Here is a 22634-nt window from a genome sequence, read left to right as displayed (position 1 = left end):
AAGTGTTTTGTCACTCTGGTTGTCAGTTAGTTATATTTTTATATTCTGATGTAGCTGTGGACTTTCATCTCTTACAACTCGTCATCTAGTTTACTGCTAATGCGCATATAACTTTGCTCTTCAAATTTTTCTAGATCTGTCATTCACAACCTGCATCTGCTTTTGTACCAGCAAAATATGCAATTGATGCACTCCAAATTAACTAAGGATTGACTTAAAAGGATTTTTATTAAAATTTAGTGTTTTCCTTATGCTTTGGCATATTTTGATTTGGCAGTTTAAAAGCTCTACCTCAGTACTTCTTTTATACTGCTCAGTGACATGATTTTTCTCATCTGAGAAATTTGTGGAAAATGTGGAGTACTGCTCCATTTCACGTTCTCTGAGGTATGAATCTGCTGGATACACAATGTATTCTGAGAATTAGCAGTCTTAATTACAGCCTCCTATTAGGAGTCTAGGGTTTCCTGGCTTCATCATATAAAGCCAGGCTAGGCAGTTTTAAGCTCAGGTGTCCCTTTCATGGTGCAGATTCCTTCTGTATAGTTAATTTGATAACGATCAAGGGCTGTTCCACTGGCAGCAGGAACATGCTTTTCAGGGTTGGGTATTTGAGTTTGTGTGGCAGTGTTTATTTTTAGGTTGTTGGGTTTTTTTTCAGATACCATCTTGCCTAAGTTTCCTGGTACAGGTGCTGTCATAAGCTAGTAGTATCCTAAGGTGATTTTTTTTTTTTAACAGTGCACTTCTGAATTGTCTTACCTCTAGACTCTGTTTCTGATGGAACATCTCCTTTCAGTTTTATCCAGATACATTTAAAATTTATTTAGAGACTAAGTTGCTTTTTGCAAAACCATTCACATAATAGATTTGTTAAGGAAGGAAAAAATGTACTTTCTCTTCTGTTGTGAATGATGGATAAAGGGAGTAAAAATCATATGCACTTCTGAGATGGCATGCTCCTAGTTTAATAAACTATTGCATATCTCTCTACTTCTGGGGTTTTTTGTTCTGCAATGCTACTAAAATGTGTTGCGTAGTTACATTATTTAAAATATCTGTTCTTCAATTGATGAAAGCAGGATCCAATTTCTAACTAATTTAACAGATTATTCTGCAGTTTATATTGATATAAATCCAAAGTAGCCTGTCAGACCTTTAGATCTGACTGCTTCCAGCACTAGTAAAAGGAGCTGTGGTAGGAGGAGGAGGCTGCAGCTGAAAGGAGCCGAAGGAACCAAGCTTCCTGAGGTGACAGGGGTGCTGTGGGTGCCCAAGTGCCTCTCCCTGGGCTTTCCATGTTGCTTCTTGTGCAACTTTTTTCACCTCTTACTACGTGCTTTTAAAACGGTGGCATTTGAGGAAGGCATTGCCCAGGCTTGTGTATCTGTGACAACTTCCTAACTTCAAGCTTTTCATCTGCTTCCTCTTCCTCAGAGCCGTAAAGCACAGTTCAGCTGCTGGCTTTCAGAGTAGTGGCAGGCCCTCTACAGCATACCAAGTAGCTCCACTGCCATTTAGTTTCTCGTGTGCCTGAATTGCCATGTTCATTTGGAGCAACGGTGCTGCAGCTCTTATTCTTTCTGGTTGCCTCCTAGCCATAAATGCTGTCTGTTATCCCATTCCAGATAAGCAAGTAGCTAGTTTTACATGTGACAGCACAGTAGCCACAAGGATGCTCTGATGTCAGGCCTGTACTTCTTTGCATGTATGTGCTTGGCAAAGAAGAGTGGTATGATTTTCACAGTGTTCCTAAACATATTTACACTCAAGGAAGAAGGGCCAAAAATGTTCTGCTTTCAGGAGAAGCATTTGATAATATGAAGCATATTATCAGTAGTGTCGTAAATCATCAGCCTGCTGTAGTAGCTTCCTTTGATGAGAAACAGCAAAGAAACAAAGCTGAATTGCTCCTGTTCTTTTTAGCCTCTGGTCCCAGCTACCGTGAGACCACTTCCACAACTTTAGGAGGCAAAGCTCTCTATCACTACCACGTGTCTTCCTGGCCAGACCAGCCTTTCTCCTCAATAAAGCTGTTACTCTCAGCTGAAGAGCAGCTAGCTTCTTGTTGAAAGGGCAATTCTATTTCAATAAAAGAGCACTTAATCCTCTCTCGTTTGTCTTCTACTATCATTTAATCTTGGCAAAACAACAGAATGTTAGAAAACTTCCCACTTAATCTTTTTCGGCTCCATTTTTTTCATAGACTCAGTGGAATATGCATTACTGCTTTTGAATGTGAAAATCAAAGTATACTTATATATGATTTATTATCCCAAACAGAAGAATCGCATCCATCTATAAGATAGAATTGTGGTTAAAAATAGGATACAATTGAGGTAAATTAAAGGACAATAGTAGCCTTCAAACATATAAAGAGATGGTATGTTTTTCTTATTGTCAGTGTAAATGGTCTCTGGAGACCACCTTTTTACAGTGATTGTGTATGTCTAAGATTAAACAAAGCTGCATGACCAGTGCTATCTCAGGAGGATGCTGAGTCATTAACTCATGTTTATTGCCTCTTGCCATCTTTAGATTATTGCAATTTATAGCTCAAAGGCCTTTTAGGCTGTTTATAAGTTAAAATTAGCTAAATTCTTCTGGATGCAAATGATAAGTCACTCAGCATTTGTATATCATGGGACGTAAGTTGCTAGCGGTGATGCCAAGCGGCTTCTAAGATTTTTTTTTTCTTTCTGTGCAAAGTGGAATTGTACTTCTTGTCCCTAGTTATACCAGATTACTCTATCCTACTAGAAAAAAAAATGGTTTTGCTAGTTTTGCTAATATGCTCTTCTGTTAAGTGTGTATACTCTTAAAGAATTTACTAAAGTTAGAGATGATAGTATTTATTAGATATACAGATTCTACTTCAGTCAGACTGCATTAAAATATTTGTATGTTATCCTGGAGTCTTTTAACTCACATTTGGTGATGACCTATGAAATTAAGTCCTATGTGGTAAATAATCATCCAGCTTAAGAAGTAGATACCGGCTGTAGTACTTAGCATAGGAACAGAAGTGGATATAATTGTCTATGGAACAAAAACAGGTCCACTAAGAGAAACAATAACTGGGGGGGAAAAAAAATCACATTTTACCTTATTCTGTGGATATTTTCTTTTACCAGTCTTACTGCTACTGGTGTAAATTCAATCCAAGCATTACTGGACTAAATGCCTATCGACTTCAGTGGAAGTCAGATTTGCTTATATGTGCTAGTATTGTGTGGTTCCCGCTAAGTGGGAAGTCAAACTGTTTTTCCATGTACTTACATTTTCTGAAGTGTTTAAATCACTATTAACATCACAGTGAGCATGATGGGAAGGCCAAATTTGAAAGAGATTATATTAAAACACCTCTGGATGTAAATTATTTAAGATTTTGGTACCTTGCAGTCACCTGAGAATTCTTCTCAAACATTCCTACAAATTAATTCAGTGGTAGTAGAGTAAAATTCCCTATTCTACATATATAGTTCCTATAATTTCTGTGAATATGTGTATAGCAGAGCCTATTTTGGTAAACACAGAGGCTTCATCAGGAAAAGAAATATTATAAATAAGTCTTTTGTGTATGCACATTGTTGAATTTATTTTAAATTGAGCTGCAAGGGGCTACATTTCTTAAACACCGATGCTACATTCTATTTCCAAAATGAGTCATCTAGACTTCTGTGTATCTTTTTCCATCCACACTTTTTCACACATTTATTTTACATATGGAAAAGTGATATTTTAATTTGCAGGCTAACCTAATGACATGGTTGGGTTGTTTAGATTTGTGAACACTTAGAAACAGTTTGAGTTAAAATGGAAACCCTTTTATTTTTGTGTGTTTTGGTTTAAACTGAAGTGCATAGAAAAAATTATTTCAAACAGAGGTTTTGCCTGGAGTATATGCAGAGTTTACTGATATATGCATGTACACATACGCAATTGTGATTTTATATGCAAAGATCATAGAAGATTCCACTTGATTGTCATAAATCAGCAATCCAAAAGACAGTAGAATTAAAAATAAAATCCAAACAATTCTGTATTTTTATCTCCAGAAGTTGTATTTCTAATGGAAGTCTCACAGTTACTTATCTGCATATATTGCTAATTATTATAGTGTATATTTTTTTAATTCATAGAAAATATAATAATTTAGGCCGCATTTGTTGAAACTAAAATGCTACCCAAAAATCTGTACCAAGGAATGCATGCAAAGTATTCATCTAATGCTGAGTGAGTGAACCTCAAGCCAGAAATAGTCAATAGAGTTAAAAGATTGCTCAAGAAAAAGTTGCATCATATTTATTTGAGAAAACTTAAACAACTTGCTCAGAGTGAAATCTTCTTCAACTTTCCAGCCTAATAATTATTTTATAAATATCAGAAGTGCTGTGCACTTAATTCTTTGGCTGAAGGCATTATATTCAGTTTCTGTACATTGCTTCGAGCTTGCTCCATTTAATCACTTTAAAAGCTTATTTGGTGTAAATTGAATTTAACACTGTAGTTGCAAGGGTGTTATGTAAAAAGTCCGAAACACTGTTTGTAGCATAGGCGCTGCTGGTACCAACTCTAGAGCTCTGAAAGGGGAGCAGCAACTGCATCATCTTAAACTCTGCAGCACCCTCTCTTGACACGATGCAGCAATGCCGTGAGCTTCCCTCAAGCCTCGGGAATCTATCAAAACACCTAACAGCGAAATCCGTAGCTCCGCTATGTTTTACTTTTTAAAGATCTAGTTTATGTAGTTAAAATCTCAATTTGCCATGTGTTTTCAGATCAGTTTTCCTTCTATTTTTATTTTTTTTTCTCCTCCTATTGCCATTTCAGTCTATCAGCAGACCCGATATAGAAAGCTTCAGTCATCGTAGTCATTTTGTATTTTATTTTCCTTTTCTTTACTGCAGAGATCCTGAAGACTTTCCAAACTGCATATTTGATGCTGTAGAAATACAAATTATCTGCTCTTTTGTAAACCTTTCGATTGTCAGACTACTCTCTTTCAAAATAATGGAGAAGCCTGGAATCGCCCATGCTAAAATTAAGAATTTATAACTGTATGGAACAGATGTTTTCATAAACATTTGCTATAATTAATTTCAACTAGGGGATTGAAGGAACAAAGCAGTTTTTCCCTCTTCAAAACTTTATTGCCTTTTCCCCATACAGTGAACTCAGAAATCTTTGCTTTAATATTGTTAATTAAACAAATTTACTCTTCTGTTTGGCTTTCATTGTGAAAAAGGAAAGCTTAATTTGAACAAGATACTGGCCTCTTGAACAATGGATAAATACGCTGGATTTCAAACATTGTGTATAAAGGATCAAAATACAGGGCATAAGTCTTCAGGTGCTCTTTTCTGAGACCACAGTTCTGTGGTGTCAATTGTCAGAGATGTCTACATATTAGAATAAATTCTATCCAGGTCAGTTTGATTAATATCTATCTATGGAGTAAACAGTATGAAGGAATTTTATGTTTGAAGAGTTGTGAACCTTGGTGTTAGAAAAAGCAAAGGAGTCTCGTGGCATTATATATAGTTTTAATGCATAGTAAAATGCTTATTGTATGTTGATTACCCCTTTATACTCACAATAAAGGTCTGCAATCTGTTAAGTAATTTTTTTTGTTGTTGCTGTTTGCATTATATGAGGAACGCATTTGGACTAAAATTATTCTTCCTTATTTGTATTGTCACTGGTTTTGGGGGGATATGGTTTGGAATATATATATAGTTTAGGGACAGAATTTTGGTGTTATTGTGAAGAAGAAAAAATACACATGCATTATTGTTTTGTTTTTACTAGTTCCTCTATATCATATAAAGATAATTTGAGGGAAAAAAACCTGTTTACAGTTTTTTAAAAAAGCACAGCTTAATTGTTTTACACCTGAAAGAACTAGTGCAGCTGCAAGGATTTTTTGAGCAAACTAGAATTCCTGACTGATCTGTCATCTATAAAGTGTGCAAAGAAAAATAGGTAGCTGTCATTAAAATTACATTTCAGCTTTCAATAACCATTTAATGAGTAGCGTAATTATATAAGTATGGTACCTCAAGTACTTCACTCAATAATTAACAATAATCTCATCTTTAAAGTGAAAGCGCTATAATTATTATTTGACTTAACCAGGACCACTGTTATGATCTCCAGTGGCACCTCAGGTTGTTCAGAGTGGTTTTGAAAGTATAAATTAAAATTGGATAAATCATTAAATTATTAAGCTTTAAATATGCTGAAAATGAATATAGCATGGAATATGAAAGTCATGTTATAAGAATTGACAACCTTAGACTGCAAGCATGTATTTGTGATAAAATTTTCCTTGTCTCTAATCATAAAACACTACATTAATGATCAAGTGTTTTATATCAACCTGAACTTAAATTTTCATAACTGTTAAATACATTTTGGGGCTTAATAACATTTTAACCTTTGATTAGAATACAAAGGAAATATTAAGGAGAGTGCAAATGCATCAGCAGAGAGATCTGTCTCCATTTTGACGCTTGTAAGCAGAGGAATGCAGTTTGATTTCCAAAGTGGGATCACTTTTATCACGAGTTCCTGAACTGCCAACCAGAAAACCCTTTCATAGCAGACACAAGATTGGTAAATCAGTTAACATGATATAAATATGCATGTGTGCCCACACACAGACATGCATATGTGTGTGTACACACATACAGAAATATGTATATAGGTAAAGACTTTTCTTCAGCATCAAAATATGTTTTCAAAGGAAAAATAAAGAGAGTTCAATTACTTTTAAAAATAGGATTATATCCAGAGTAAGGGGATGTCACCTAAAGCTTCCTGTCCTCGTAGACTTGCCGTTGGTTGTAATGCTATCCCACCCCTTCTCCGAAAGAAGTCCTGTGCTGAATTTTTGCATCCCAGAGAAAATAGTTGTTTTCAGAGAGGCAGTGAAGGAGATGAGTGAGCAATATCTAATCTTTACATTGTTCTTTACATGCTTTTTCACTCTTGCTGAGCATGAGCTTAAGCTCAGAGTGCTCATTGTGCCTGGTGCGTACCCAGAGCATCTTCGTGCTCTTGAACTGGGGCTCTGTAGTGTTATCCAGTTTCTTCTTATTACCTTAAGTGGAAACTGTGCACTGCACCTTGAGAAAGTTCTTCTTCAAGAAGATATTATACTATCAGTATAATAGGCTTTTAAAAAATAAAATTAACAAAAATAGTGTGCACATTTAAATTAGGCTTCTCCTTGTTGCAATTTCTACATGTAGTTTTCAAGGAATATTCAGAAAGTGTATTTGGCATCCTCTTTCTGAGTTCATCCATTTTATGTCAACCATGTTTTTATAAGAAAACAGTTACTGCAAATGATAAGCCTGTGTGTTCTGGGTGAATCTAGTACCCTAGTATATGTAGAATTTACAAATCCTTCTCCATGCAGCTCTGAAATCTAAAGAAGACAGGATTTAAAGTATTTCTTTTTTACTGGTTAATAAAACCATCATTTTCAAGTTATGTAAACTCTCTGGAAACAGCCTCCAGCTGTGTCCAGTAGTACCAGGTCCCAGATCCTTAAGTCTCAGCTCCTTTTAGCCCTTGGTCTCCATGCACTGGAGCAGTCTTTAGTAAAATAAGGCAATAGAATGAATTCTTTCAGGAGAAAATGTTCATTTTCAGGAGAGGGAGTTTCTCCAATTAAAGTGGTAGCAAGAAAGATATCCAGATAATTTTTGGAACTGGTTTTGGAATTAAGGAATTGGTTGTATGGTCACACCCAGAGGGTAGTGGTCAACAGCTAGATGTCCAGATGAAGATGAGTGGTGTCCTTCAAGAGTTCATATTGGGACCTGTGCTTTTTAATATCAATGGCATAAATAGACAATGGGGTTGAGTGCACCATCAGCAAGTTTGCAGATGACACCAAGTTGAGTGGTGTGGCTGACCCACTTGAGGGACAGGATGCCGTCCAGAGGGAGATGGACAAGCTTGAGAAGTGGGCCTATGTGAATATCATGACATTCAACAAGGCCAAGTGCAAGGTCCTGCACCTGGACTGGGGCAATCCTTGGTATCAATACAGGCTGAGGGATGATGGGATTAAGAGTAGCCCTGTGGAGAAGGTCTTGGGGGTACTGGTGGATGAAAAACTGGACGTGAGCCAGCAGCATGGACTCGCAGCCCAAAAAGCCAACAATATGCTAGGCTGCATCAAAAGCGGTGTGGCTAGCAGGTCCCGGGAGGCCACTCTGCCGCTCTACTCTGCTTTGATGAGACCCCACCTCGAGGACTGTGTTCAGCTCTGGAGTCCTCAGCACAGGAAAGACATGGACCTGCTTGAGCAGGTCCAGAGGCAGGCCATGAAGATGATCAGAGGGCTGGAAGACCTCTGCTATGAAGAAAGGCTGAGAGAGCTGAGGTTGTTCAGCCTGGTGAAGAGAAGGCTGCAGGAAGACCTTACTGCAGCCTTTCAGTACTTAAAGGTGGCCTATAAGAAAAATGGGGACAGTCTTTTTGGCATGGACTGTTGTGATAGGACAAGGTGTAACGGTTTTAATCTGAAAGAGGGTAGATTTAGATGAGATATAAAGATATAAACATTTTTTTAACAATGAGCATGGTGAAACACTGGAACAGGTGGTAGAAACCCTATCACTGGAAATGAGGTCAAGTTGGGTCTTGAGCAACCTGATCAATTGATACTGACGTTTTTTATGGTACTTGTTGTTTCCCTTCTCCTTCCTCTGAAAGTATGATAAGATTTATTTTGCCATTTTTTTCACCCTAGCTTTTGCATTTGCTGTGTGGAAGTGCTTTCAGGACGTGTGGGACAGGGAAGGGCATCCTCCATTTCTTCAACACACCCTTTCTTCCCATTTTTAGGACTCAGAAAGGATCTAAAGAGTAGAATAATGGTGAATCAGGACTTATAAAGGAGACTACAAATTCTCTTACCAGCACCATGAATCTTACATTCATAACTGTTCATTATATATCCTAATTTTACCAGAAATTTGGGTCATTATCACTGAAGAAGATAGAATCATAGAATCCTTTAGGTTGGAAGGGACCTCCAAGATCATCAAGTCCAACCATTGAGCCATTAGGGCTCTAAAGTCCTCTGCTAAAACAGATCAGAATCTGTCAGGGTTGGAAGGGACCACAAGGATCACCCAGTTGCAACCCCTCTGCCATGAGCAGGGACACCTCCCACTAGATCAGGCTGCCCAGAGCCTCATCCAGCCTGGCCTTAAAGACCCCCAGGGATGGGGCCTCAACCACCTCCCTGGGCAACCCATTCCAGGGTCTCACCACTCTCATGGGGAAGAACTTCTTCCTCACATCCAGCCTGAATCTGCCCACTTCCAGCTTTGCCCCATTCCCTCTAGTTCTGTTGTTACTCGATATCCTAAAAAGTCCCTCCCCAGCTTTAGAAGTAATCTGTCTGTTCTCCTGGGATTTCCCCATACCTGAGGAGAGGTGATCCAGAGCATGAATTCCCACAGTTTATTGTCACTAGTTAGTGAAGCAACTCAATTTGTTCTCAAATATTACTGACCATGAAAACTTAAACCAGGTTTAAGTTAGTCTAGTCTTAAACTAGAAAAGCTTTTGGATAAAAGTGGGTAAAATATAGGGAATCTTTTTTTAAGTCAATAAAGACTTTTTTCACTTTGAACAAAAGACTGTAAGTCATCTTTCAAGATGTTATAACAGACATATTTGTCTTAAAGAGGATGGAGCAAGAACATAACTGCAGAAATGTCCTACTCTACTAAATTCTGTTTTTGAGAGATGGATGTACTTAGTCCTATCCAGTTTTGGTGGCTGCTCCTAATGATATGATGGAGCAGCAAAAATGGCTCTTAAAAAAAAAAAAAAAAACTTGTATAAATATGATATGGGATTTATTAGCGATGAGTATACAATTAAGAATGCTGAAGTACTGTGGCAGTCATTTAAATAAAAAAAGCTACTGTCTTCTGAGAGTGTTTCAGAAAAAAACAAGCAACACTTTGAGTAGGTTATGAAGGATAGTTCAGTGGGTGTAGCAGACCCAGGATACCACTACGTGTTTCTTCTGGGTTCCTGATGAAAGAACAACTTTTATCACCAAGATTCTAGGCTTTTTTTCAGTCCTGTTGATTCTTCAAGCAGGACAAATGGTTTAGTTGAAAGACAGTAAAGACCTTCTACTTTTTTTAGATATTCTTAAACCCATAAAAAACAGTTCAGTCATTTCTCTGAATGCTCAGGATCAGATGTGGAGATGGGTAATATATGAAAAAGCATATTACTTAAAATTGTCCCAATATGGGAGGCTATTTCCAAGATACAAGGAGAAAAGGAACAGATGGTTACTAATAACAGGAGGGTCAGCTCCTGGGTGAAATATCTGGTGTTGTTAATTTAGTTAAATTTAGTAAACAAAAAGCAGATTGATTAAGTAGGATTTCCATTTTCAAAATAAATTGAGAGAGCTAATTAGTGAAATCAACTGAACTGAGCAATTTTAGACTAAAATTTAGTAGAGGCTCGGGATTTATTTTAGGCAAAGGTGAAAAAGTTAATAAAAAAACCCGCATTAGAAATTAGATGAGAAAAAACACTTGGAAGGAAAGTTCTGTGCCAAAGTGAATGATTAAGTATTTTTTAAGGAATGTCTGGAGTAAGCAAAGATCCTGAAAGAAACAGAAAAACAGCTTGATCTGTAAAGGAAACTACTTCATGGATGTCAGAAGGTGTGGGGTTATAGTGACAATTAGAAAAAGTTAACTTAAAACACAAGAAGATAATTTAAATTAACAAGAGAATACTTGACTATATGCAGAATCTTTCTGAGGAGGAAAACTAGAACTATTGTGCGGTGCAAATGGACAAATGGTATTACGTGTATTGCAGGTATGCTCTCAACCCAAAAAGTTTTAATTTTCAGTAAAAACTAAATTTCAGGCAAAGGTCAGAAAATAAATAAATTGAAGAAAAGGGAATATTGGGTAAGTATTATAAATTAGCACATTCAATAAAAAATTAAAGCTTCTGATTCACAGCGTAGTTGTCTGCCAAGGATACTAACAAGTACTGCTGCATGGAACAATGTTTTTGTATTTTAGTTCATGGCTAATAGTTGTCCTGGTTCCGTGTAAAAAGGGGTTCAGGGCAGGACCCACACAGAACAGAACTATGTACTTGCCTCTCCCCCCCCCCCTCAAGAGGGAGAGAGACACTTTTGAAAAAAAAATGAAGTATATTGTTCAACAAGGAACAGAAAATGAAAAAGGGAGGTAAGGAAAATAATATATACAAAGATTAGGGGAATAATACAAAAAGTAAAATATACAAAACCCTCAGAAATGGTTCCAGGGTCCCATGGAGTGAAAGGAGAACTTTCCTCTCCGAGCTCCAAGGCAGGAGTGAAATAAGAAACCACTCCCTGCCTCTTATCAGAGTGTGTGTAGGAAGGGGAGGGAATACAATGGTTTCACCCCCACCCGGGGTCCTCCCAGTTGCTGGAAGGTCACGACCCCATTCCAAGCCTCAAACCGCAACAATAGTATATATTTGAAGAAGGGGAAATGTAGCACTTGTACTCGGATTAAGAGGAAAAGAGTGATAACAAAGCAGCTGTATAGATTGACTATTAGCTATGCAGGTTTTTAGAAAAGTTTTTAAGGAAGAAATAAGAGAAAAAATAAAAGCAAACAGCATAACATTTAGTGTGGATTTCCTGTTAAATGGGAGATTGTGGCCAACTAACCTGCTAGCATTTCAAAATACACATTAAGGAAATAGATTATGTCTGTCTGGACGTCACTAAACCATCTGATGTGGTGGCACAGGAGATGTTACAAAATAGAAAGGATGCAGATTAGTAATAAATATAGTAATTACAAGATGAATAGAGGAATAAAGATTTTAATGAAAGGATTATTTTTAGTGAAGTTTGCAGTGCAACTGACCTTATCCAATGTTTTAATTTGTTGTCTTGCCATAAAATGAGAGACTGCACTGATGGAGAAAAAGTATTAGAAGGTAGTATCCAGTGCAAGCAGGAATAGAGTATTCAGGTCAGACTGGTCCTTTCTGAGGAAAAGGGGACTAGAAGCAGCATGAAATACTGTGAAATAGAGTATTGTACTCGGAAGAACTTTTACTGTAAACCGCAAACTTGAAATGCTGGGCTTTAAACCCCCAGCCCTGAATGAGGGTTGGCATGTGGATGATGTCCACAACCAGGCGAGAGAGGCCTTCCTGATCTTTTTTACCCGGGGTCTGGCCAGCCTTGGGTGGGAACCAGTTAGGAGATAACCACCAAGTGCCCCTGCGTTATCATCAGGTGTCTGGCCTCCCAACTTAATAGCCTAGAAGCTGGCTCTGCTTGCATTAGTATTGGGAAGATTAGTTTTGCAGTAGATGTACTGTGTAGGGCTTCTAGTTATTGGAAGAACTCCCTGACTGTCCACTGCAAGTAGAGTTTCCAGTGACAGCTGGACAAGACCAAGACAGAAAGAAGATTATGTAGGTAATGAGGCTTTCCTGTGGCAATTACTGTATGACTGGAATTGGACTGATGATCTCCTTATTCCTTCCCCCATGACCTGGTTTCTAACTTGTCTCACTGCTTTCTTTGCTACATCATGTACTGTGAATGAATGCATCCATTTATTCCTTTGGTGTCTGGCCATCTCATATCTTTCCTATGTACTTGGAATGGGATGGTAAAATCTTTCCTATACATATACTACTAATGGCCTTGTCCTTCCTACTGGGGCAAGTGGTCAGCAAAAGAAAATTTCTTGTAAATAAAAATGGAGAATAAACATGTAAGAGTGCTGGTTAAGGGCGGCTGTGAAACTGCAAGATGGTGTGGTATGACTGTAGACTGTATGGAACAAGATTTTTTTGATAGAGAAGAAAAACCACTGTCTGAAGAATCAACAGATTAAACTTCTAGTATGCTGTCTATAGCTCCTGTCCCTTTTTTTTGTGTGTAAGAAAGAGGGATTTAAACAAAACAGGGAATAAGGAGCCTCATTTAATAAAAAGATTGAAAGAACATGACTTTCAGTGAGCAGAACAGAGGACACAAAGATGTGCAATGCTATCTATAAATGAATTAAGGGAATGTACAGGGACATAGAATTGTCAAGCTAAATGACAGGTTGGGCAAGAATAAATAGTATAAAACAGGACATGAATAAATTTGCTTTGAAAAATAGATGATTCTTCCTGGCTTTTAACTGTTCTTCAATAGAAGTAATTATTATAGAGAGGAAGAGGTTTCCTTGTAATCCTTGGTTTTTGTGAATGTCACTGTGTATAAGCAGCCCACAGGATATAAAAGATGTTTTGCAGATGCATTACTTAGGTAGTTTCGGAGAAGCTTTGAACTTCTGCCAATGACATAATAACATACCTGGTATACAGTCAACTCAAAATTTTTCACAAAATAGATGGACTTCCACATTCTTTGACTTAAAGTTTGCAAAATCAAATTCACCTATTCGTGTTGTACTTCTGTAACTTTATGCTACTAAAATTGTGTTTATAAGTTGAGAAAAGCCTCAATCAAAACCTTAAGTGCAATTAAATCTCAGATTTTTAGTACATTCAGGCTCCAAATTGAACATGGAGATGAGATGTCTTTTGTCAGCTGTAAGAATTTGAAGATGTAAAGTTGAGACTTGTCTGTGTAAGTTTTGTTGTAAACTAAAGTTACCATGTGTGATAAAATCAATTGAAATTTTTATCAATATTGTGTTATTTATCATCAGGGTTTGTTTTATAATGAAGGTGTTTTATTTCTGTGTTAGGAGAATCAAATGAAAATGGAAGCACACACCACACCTCAGATTCTGATGGAACATTTATTTCTTACAGGTTGGTAATTATTTTTATTTACTTTCTGATTTTAAAATTTTGACTTTAATAAGCATCTATTTAAAGCAAAAGAACAGGTCGGTCTATTTTAATATTATTGTGCAATCTAAATTCCAACAATCAGTAGATGAAAGGACATGAAGGATTTAATTAAGGAATTATCTGAAAAGCTGTTTTCTGGATTATTATTTTTTTGAGAAATTTGTTAAAAATGCTTAATTAATGAAAGTTCGGGATGTTTTTAAGCCTAAATATTTTTAAAGTGTTTTTTTGTGTGTGTTTTTCTCAAAAATACACAATAAAGTAGAAATTCTTACCTAAATTCATAGCTAAGCTAAGCACAGGAAAACAATATTTCATTTCTGATGATGATAAACAAGAGCTAAAGAAACATGATGCTGAGTAACTTTTTGCAGCGCTGTCACTGAGCTTGAGTCTTGCTTAGGTACATACCAGGGGGTGTCCTCTACCTGAAAGCACAGAAAGGTAATCAGCAGATCTGTAGAAGTACTGTCCCTGCTGCAAATGATAAATCATTGTCCTTATGACTGGTAAATTGATAGTAAGATTTGTGCTAGCCAGAACTACTGCATCTGATTTTGATGCTTAAGTAATGGTAAAATAAAGCAGGCTTAGCACATGACTATTTTGGATTCATTTAGTGAATGATGATGGGTGGCATCACTTTCATTTTTTTGTTTGTAGTCTGCTGGAGTCTGTACTTCAAAGAGTTGTAGGCAGGCAGGCAGGTGGAACCTGCCTGTTTGCCTTGCCCTGGTTGCAGCTGGATGGGTGGGGTTATCACACTGTCTTGCAGGCAGGGAGCTGTGCTGGGCATGAGGAGCCTTCAAGTGAGGGGTAGGAGGAAGGGTCGCAGCTCCTGGATAACCTGCCGCAGGCTGGAGACTGAGAGGTTGCTGAGGAGAGCAGGGAGCAAACAGCCTGGTCTTGAGGATGCTGAAAAGAAAGACTTTTTCTAAGGATCTGGAGAGAACAGCAAAGAGTTTGTTGCAATTCAGACGCTCAGAGGAAGCTTCTGGACTGAGAGCAAGGTTGGAAAAAAGGGTGTACCTGCAGGGACACAGTAGGGCAAGGGAGGTTTGATTTACAGATCCTTCTGTTTTTCTGTATCCTAGTAAGTTTGCTCTAATGAAACCTACTCTGATGATATAAAACCCTTCAAGGGCAGTTAGCATGTTCACTTTGAGAAAAATGTGTTGGCAGATCCATTTCATGGTTCTGCCTGACCAAATTTCTTGTTGTATTTGTGTTCTCTAATGCATGCAACTACTATCAAAGTTAAAAGAAGGGCTCAAAAATACTACCCACAGTAATCTTTTTTTTTTTTTTTTTAAGTAAGAAGCATATGCACATACAGAGACAAGCAGTCTCTGAAAAAAATAGGCAAGATAAAATTTAGCCAGATCAGTAAGGAAGGAGTTGAGAGCTCTCTTTGCCATTAATTCCAGGACACTTATTCCTGAAAGTCATTAACTCAAGAGCCCCAGCTGTTATACCTGCCAAGATGTAATACTTGAAGAAGAATCCAGCTTCAGCTAGGCTCTGGTTCTACAATAGTGTAAGATGTGGGGCTGGGGTCAGACCTTTTCTTCCTACCCCTTCTCCACTCGTGCAGTAGCATTCATGTCTGTGAGCCAGTCCAGCAAGCTAACCTAGCCCAACCTGTTCATACTTTGTAGGGAGAGCTCTCTGATGGTTTGGTTCACAGTGTCCACTTGCCAAAGGTTCAAGTGGATGTTGGTGCCAGAGCAAGGAAAGTAGCTAGCATGGACATGTAGACCTAAGTGGGAGGCCAGAGCATAGTACCATTAACTCAAATTAGCTTGAACCATACTGAATCCTCAGCCATCTTTAATGCTCCACAAATAAGTGGAGGTTAAAGCTGGTCTTTGCAGTTCCATATTTCTTAGTCCTAAGTGCATATAATAAACAAAAAGTTGGTTATGACTTCTACAGAATAATAGTCTTATTTTGTCACAGAGGATTACAGCCCGATGCACAAAACTGAGGTTAATTTATAGTTTAAAAATAGTCCTATATACCACTGCCAGAGTATTATTGTTATAATTAAAGGCAAGATGATAATGCAAGATAGTATGGGGTGTGTGTATATATATATATATATATATGTGGGGGAGTGGTGGGTATGTGTGTGTATCTATCTATGTATTTATAGCTATATATATATATAACAGAAACCTCTAACTTTTAATAGTTGGCAAGCTAGCACCATTATTAAGTAGTATTACAGTGGTTAAGGTGTGAAATGAATATTTTCTGCTCAGTGACAAGCAACTCCCATCATATAATGAGATTGGCTGTAAATTTGCTGGTTGGGTTGAATGTTGTGTTGATAGTTACAGTTCTGGACTGCATATTAAATAAAAATGAGCAGCTGATACCTTACAGAAGACAAAAAGTGAATGTTAAACTACCTTGGAAGGTAACTATGGTAAATTATTGTTATTTCTTTAAGGAATCATTAGAGATTTTAGGATACTGTCAGTGAATATTGTTTCATTAAGTTAGTCACTTGGTAAAACTGATGATAGTCTTGTTTACCCAATGTGTTTCAGTCTATTGTATTTAAAAAAGACTGAGTGGTGAATTTTTGCCTAAATGAGACAAAGGCATCTTTGGATCATGGTAGATGTTGTGCTTGCAGAAGGCTAATATACGCAAAAATCTACTGGAAATTTTTACTGAAACAAAAGCTGCTTTGTTTTATCAGTAGCAGTCTCTTTACAATGTATTTAGAAGAGGCAACTCCAAATGTTTAAAAACATTTGAACGTGACTATATTTTGCTATTAAAGTGCTCTTAAAAGCATCTTGGTTTTGACACAATAGGAGGCAGGGGGGGTCTTACTTGGTTCCAACGTTCTACTTTTAGAGGACAATCTTACACTATCCATTACAGGATTCTACACGTGTGTATGTGTTTCTATTAGTAAAGGATATTAGATCATTACCTTTTGATATATTTATGATGCTCCAGAACTGTTTCTATGGGTTTGTCTACAATGATAGTGTCAACCTTAGAGTTTGTGCCTCTTATTTGTGTGGACCACAGCACAGATTTAATGCAGCTTATTTTCAGGTAGTGAGCATTTCTCTTTAGGTCATAAAGTTTTTAAGTAATGAAAGTGAACAGCACATATGACTGGCACATATTTCTAAGTATTCTGTGAGTTTGTGAATGCGTCCTGTCAGATCAAAGAGAATTTTCTAGCTGGTCTTCAGGCTCTGATGGAAGTATTCTTTGTGTACTTGGGAACAAGCTTTACTAGTAAGGAAACATGAGAATTGCTTCCTAGAACTGTGTAATCAAAATTAGAAGTTCACTGTTAGAAAAATTTGAACAAGGATTTAGACATGGAGTAACTTGAATCTTTAAAGCATAAGAAACTTGAGGAAAATATTTGAGGTCCACTCTACTGTATTATCTTTCTGCTATAGTTAAAGCCTTTTCTGGACTTGCAAATTCACCAGACTTCTCCAAAAGGAAAAGAAAAATAGGTGTGGGTCTCTAGTTTCAGTATCTGCAATGCAGTGCCACTGGAAAGTAGAAATACTGTCTTTCTCCTGCCTTCCCAAGGGCAGCTGACCTTCTCCTCGCCAAAGAGGTGAACCCCTTGCCAGCACATATGACTACAGACTATTACATTAATCTGTTTAGCCTCGGTACCAGCTGCTTGCATGTTTTTAATTATCTTATTAGATGGTATAACAGTGACCTATGAAATAAAATGAAGGTGAGTATTTTTTAACTTTATTTTACAGGCTATTTTTCTAAATATATTTTAATGACCTAATTATGACTTTTAGGGAGAGCCATTGATGCAGACATTCAATTTGGCTGATAGAATCTAACATCTCAAGGACACTTATTTTCTTCCAAGGTGGATTCATACATTAATACTGCTTCTAATTTATAGCCTCAAAACAAGCTCACTTTTCATACTTTATTATTAGCTTACTTTATGATTCAGAGACCCATGACTACTATGCTGGATAATTTCTTAATATGTATCTGCACTTGTATACAAGTTTAATTTCTCCCTCACATATCAAGGTAAAGTTCTTTCCTGTGTGACTGTGTGTCATCTATGACACATGATGATTTCTCTAAGTTACAGATTATGTAGACAATGTATATTCCTTCTTCTGCTGATACTCCAAATAGGCAGAAGGTCTCGCATAAGAAAGACTTCCATGTTTTGTTTTCTTCCCCTGACTTCTTACAGATTCTGCTTACCAGATGTTTTCTTCCTTACTGCAAAAAGGCAATGTGGTCCTGCTGGCTGAGGCATGTTTCTTGTGTGCCAGCCAACAACAGCAGGACTGATACTGAGCATAGAGAGGAAAGACAATAAGGGGCACAAGCTGTTTGGCCAAGCGTCTACCCCTTCCAAAAGTGTGCAGTGAGCTGCTTTGATTGCTCTTTGACCTGTGGCTTTTCTTGGCACCTGAGCCAGAAATGGCTACATTGTTTCTGTCCTTAGATGTTAAACATAGTAAGAAGGTGTAGGCAGCTTATGCACCTCTCCACCTGGTAGAAAAGTCTTGTCTTAATCTGTTAGGAAGCAACTCTTTTCCATCTACACATATGTATTTAGCCTTGTTCATACACATGTGGAGTTTCTTTATTGTTTCTTTTTTAAGACACCCCTGTGTAGTTATAGACTATTTTTCTTAACTTTGTCCACTGTGTCCACACATGATCAAGAGCTGTTAAAAACCAAGCTTGCTTCTATTGGGTTTTTCCAATATTTTAAGATACAAAAATCTGTGAATAGAAGACAAAGCAGTGAAGTGGCACTGCACCTCCACTCTGTAAGGAGAATTCTCAGCACTTGCTTCCTTCCTCTCTTTCCCCAAGGTAGTAGTAAAACTGTCTTCCATGTTTGCTTTTTCTTACCTGGAACCATTTGCTAGAGGCCATTTTGTTTGGTGCCATTTATGTGCAAAAACAAGTTAATTTTGTCTGAGAACCTGGAAACTCTCTTCTTGAGTCTGTCCAGATGAGACCCGCAAAAATTATTAAAGGGCTGGAGCAGCTCTTCTATGAGGACAGGCTGAGGGAGTTGAGGTTGTTCAGCCTGCAGAAGAGGAGGCTCCGGGGGGACCTTATAGCAACTTTCCAGTACCTGAAAGGGGCCTGCAAGAAAGCTGGGGAGGGACTATTCACAAGGGTTTGGAGTGGAAGGACAAGGGGTAGTGGCTTTAAGCTAGATTTTTAGGTTAGACCTTAGGAAAAAGTTCTTCAGTATGAGGGTGACAGACCATTGGAATAGGTTGCCCAGACAGGTGGTGGAGGCCCCATCCCTGGAGACTTTGAAGGTCAGGCTTGATGAAGCTCTGAGCAGCTTGATCAAGGAGATGTCCCTGCTTATGGCAGGGGGGTTGGACTAGATGACCTTTGGAGGTCCTTTGCAAGTCTATGATTCTATGAGTATTATTCTTCTGAAAGATTACTTTCTGAATGTGCCAGTAAGCTTTCTCTGGATGTGGTAGTCTGTGCCATTTTGTCCATGTATGTGAAGAAATTAGCAGTTCATGTTGCAAATCTCAAATTCCCAGCAAAGAGAAAGTGCCAACACCTCATCCAACACCTGTTTTCTACACATCCAAGAAGATCACTGTCATACCTACTGACAGCAAAGAAGGAACTGAAACCCTATATGCAGTATATTTTTTCTAAGATCACATTTCAATGTATATAAATTGTGGATTTTTTCAAACTTTTCCTCTGAAAATTTTTACTTTCTAAAGCAACTTTCTAACATCCATGGAATGGAAATGAAAATACTGGCTTACTCTTGATTTATTCTGTTGTATGTGAAAATTACCATGTACCACTGACACCATATTCAGCTGATGCCATGTTTTTCCACTCTCAATAATCTGAGGACTGGAGGGAAGCAAATGTCACTCCTATCTTCCAGAAGGTTAAGAAGGAAGACCCAAGGAACAAGGCCTGTCAACCTCACCTTGGTCCCTGGGAAGGTGATGAGGCAGCTAATCCTGGAAACTGTTTCCAGGCACATGAAGGTTCATCAGAAGGAGTCAGCATGAATGCACCAAGAGGAAGTTGTGCCTTTACCAACTTGATATCCCTCTATGATGAAATGACTGGCCTCGTAGATGAGGGGAAAGCAGTCGGTGTTGTCTGTCTGGACTTCAGGAAGACCTTTGACACTCTGTTCCACAAGGTCCTTATGGACAAGTTATTGATCTATGGGCTGGACAAGCACAGTGAAGTGGCTTGAAAACTGTTTCAGAGGATTCTGATTAATGGCATAAAGTCTAGGCAGCTGGATACTGGTTGTGTACCACAGGTGTCAGTACTAAGTCCAGTTGTTGTTTAACATCTTCATTAATGATTTCGGTCATGGGACGGAGCGTGACTCAGCAAGTTTGCAGGTGACACAAAACTGAGGGAGGTGACTTATACACCAGATGGTTGTGCCTCTGTCCAGAGAGACCTTGACAGGCTGGAGAAATAAGCTGACAAACTTCATGAAGTTCAACAAGCTAAACTACAAAGTCCTGTACCTGGGGAGGAGAATCCTAGGCACCAATATATGCTGGGGGCTGGAAAGTAGCTTGGCAGAAAAGGGCCTGAAGGTCCTGGTAGATATCAAGTTGAACATGAGCCAGCAATTCTCCCTTGCAGCCAAGAAAGTTAATAGTATCCTGGGATGCATTAGGAGGAGCATTGACAGTAGGTCAAAGTAGATGATCCTTCTCCTGTACTCTGGAGTACTGTGGCCGGTACCTGGCTCCCCAGTACAAGAAAGACATGGGCATACTGGAGAGAGTCCAGCAAAGGGCCACTAAGATGGTGAAGGGACTGGAGCATCTCTCCTATGAGGTAAGGCTGCGAGACCAGCCTGGAGAAGAGAAGGCTCCCGAGGGGGTCTTGACAAAGTCACTTACAAGTAGCTGAACAGAAGGTATGAAGGAGAGCGAGCCAGGCTTTTTTCAGTGGTGCCTGGCAGCAAGAGGAGAGGTAATGGGCACAAACTGTAACACAGAAGATTCCATCTGAACATCAGGGTGCACTTTTTAACTCTTAACTCTAACTTTTTAACAGGGAGGGAGACCAAGCACTGCCCAGGGAGGTTATGGCTTCCTCCTCAGAGGTATTCAAAAGCCATTTGGACATGGTCCTAGGAAGCTGGCTGTAGGTGGCCCTTCCTGAGCCAGGGGGTTGGGCCAGGTGACCTGCAGAGATCCCTTCCAACTCAACCATTCTGTGGTTCTGTAAACCCTGGTATTCAAAATCCTAAAAATGCAATTAAGCTTGTTCTAAACTGGGAGGAAACAACTGTGGCAAGAGCAGAAGTCTGTGTTAGTGAAAAGCATCTATTACTAAGCACAATTTCAGTGCTAAGCTAAAAGGCATGCACAGCATACCATATAAGGTCAGAAATATCAGGCTGGAAAAATTTCAGAAGTATTTTCTTCTTCCTCCTTTTTGTTTGTTTTTTTTTTTTTTCTGAGTGAAGATTTTACTCTTTTGTAAGCACTGTTTTCCCCTTGGTAAACCTGATAGAAAAGAAAGGAACCTAACAGAACTGCCTTTGTGAATTCCATTTTGGCCCCCAATCTTTCACGGTTCTTCCTTGTAACACAAAATCTGGCAATAATGAATTTTAAATATTTGTTAATTTCTGAAGGTCAGTGGGTCTAAGTAATGCAGTGAATTTCATCATTGTCGTGTATTCAAAATTCAGAACTCGCATTGTCGTTGCAGAAACATGACCGACACTGACAAGTGAATGGGGTTGTATTTTCCTTGATGTTGAAGCATGCTTTGAAATACCTTAATCTTGCTGGTATTAGCTTCTGGTCTATGAGATGTACAGTGACATAAAAGCAAGAACATCTGCCACAGAGCTGAGGGTGAGATGTTGGCTGAGCTTAGCAGCAAGAGAGCCTGGAAAGGATCAGTTCTTTGCCAAGTACTGCCTCAGTGCTCCCTCTACCTCAGTGGGATTTTAAATGGAAGAGTTGTGTACTACACCATTGTAACACAACTACTAAAGGTTAAACCAGATATCTGTATTTTCCTGCTTGCTGCTCAAAATACATCTGGTGAGTGATTTTGATTTGGTTAAAAAAAAGAAACATGACTGTATATAAAAATTAAATGCAAGACAGCAGCTTCAAAGAATTACAGTGTTCAATGCAAAGGAGCCTGAAGACAAAAGGTTTCTCAAAATAATGTAAAATTGAAATAAATCTAGAGGGCAAAGACTTGTTTTTAGTGAGACTATATGGTTTTAATGATGGCAATAAAATCCAGTCATTTCAAGAGATTAGAGTTATATCATGAAATCATTTACTCATTTTCTTATGTCATTGCATGCAAAATAGGTGGATACACAAAGTTAAGATGGAATTAACAATATGAACTAGAATTTTGCATTTGTCACCCTGCATATCATAAAATCTTCCGAGTTTTGAAACTTGGTGCATATTTTCATGACTGCCAGTTCTAGACCTGCTTTAGCTAGTCAGATGTGATTAAGCAGAAACGTTTTGGCATTTTTACGTATATTCTTGCAAAAAGTATCGCCCCTCTCCCTATCATATCCATTTTCTAGTTTGATGACTTGCAGAGCTGTAGCTTTTAACATCTGTTAAGTATGCATGTGAAAACAGAATTCACAGAGCTGTGGTTAGCTGCGAGTATGAGTTTAAAAAAGGGTAAACTAGCAAAAAGGAAGTCTTAACCAGGAG

The 22634-nt window shown here is 38.2% G+C and overlaps 1 protein-coding gene across 1 annotated transcript in view; it reads left to right on the top strand.

The window, feature by feature from the left end:
* The window catches only part of LOC103776700 (TBC1 domain family member 5-like), a 67686-nt gene that overhangs the window by 16533 nt on the left and 28519 nt on the right, over nt 1-22634 (top strand). Inside the window, exon 2 of the mRNA XM_008944222.1 lies at nt 13800-13863. Coding sequence (XP_008942470.1) covers nt 13800-13863 — 64 coding nt within the window. The remainder of the gene's footprint in view (nt 1-13799; nt 13864-22634) is intronic.

This window comes from Merops nubicus, unplaced genomic scaffold, assembly GCF_000691845.1.
Source record: "Merops nubicus isolate BGI_N331 unplaced genomic scaffold, ASM69184v1 scaffold4477, whole genome shotgun sequence".
In the NCBI taxonomy this organism is placed as follows: Eukaryota; Metazoa; Chordata; class Aves; order Coraciiformes; family Meropidae; genus Merops; species Merops nubicus.
Note: the sequence above shows the minus strand (reverse complement) of the source record. Positions and strands in the feature narration are given on the sequence as shown.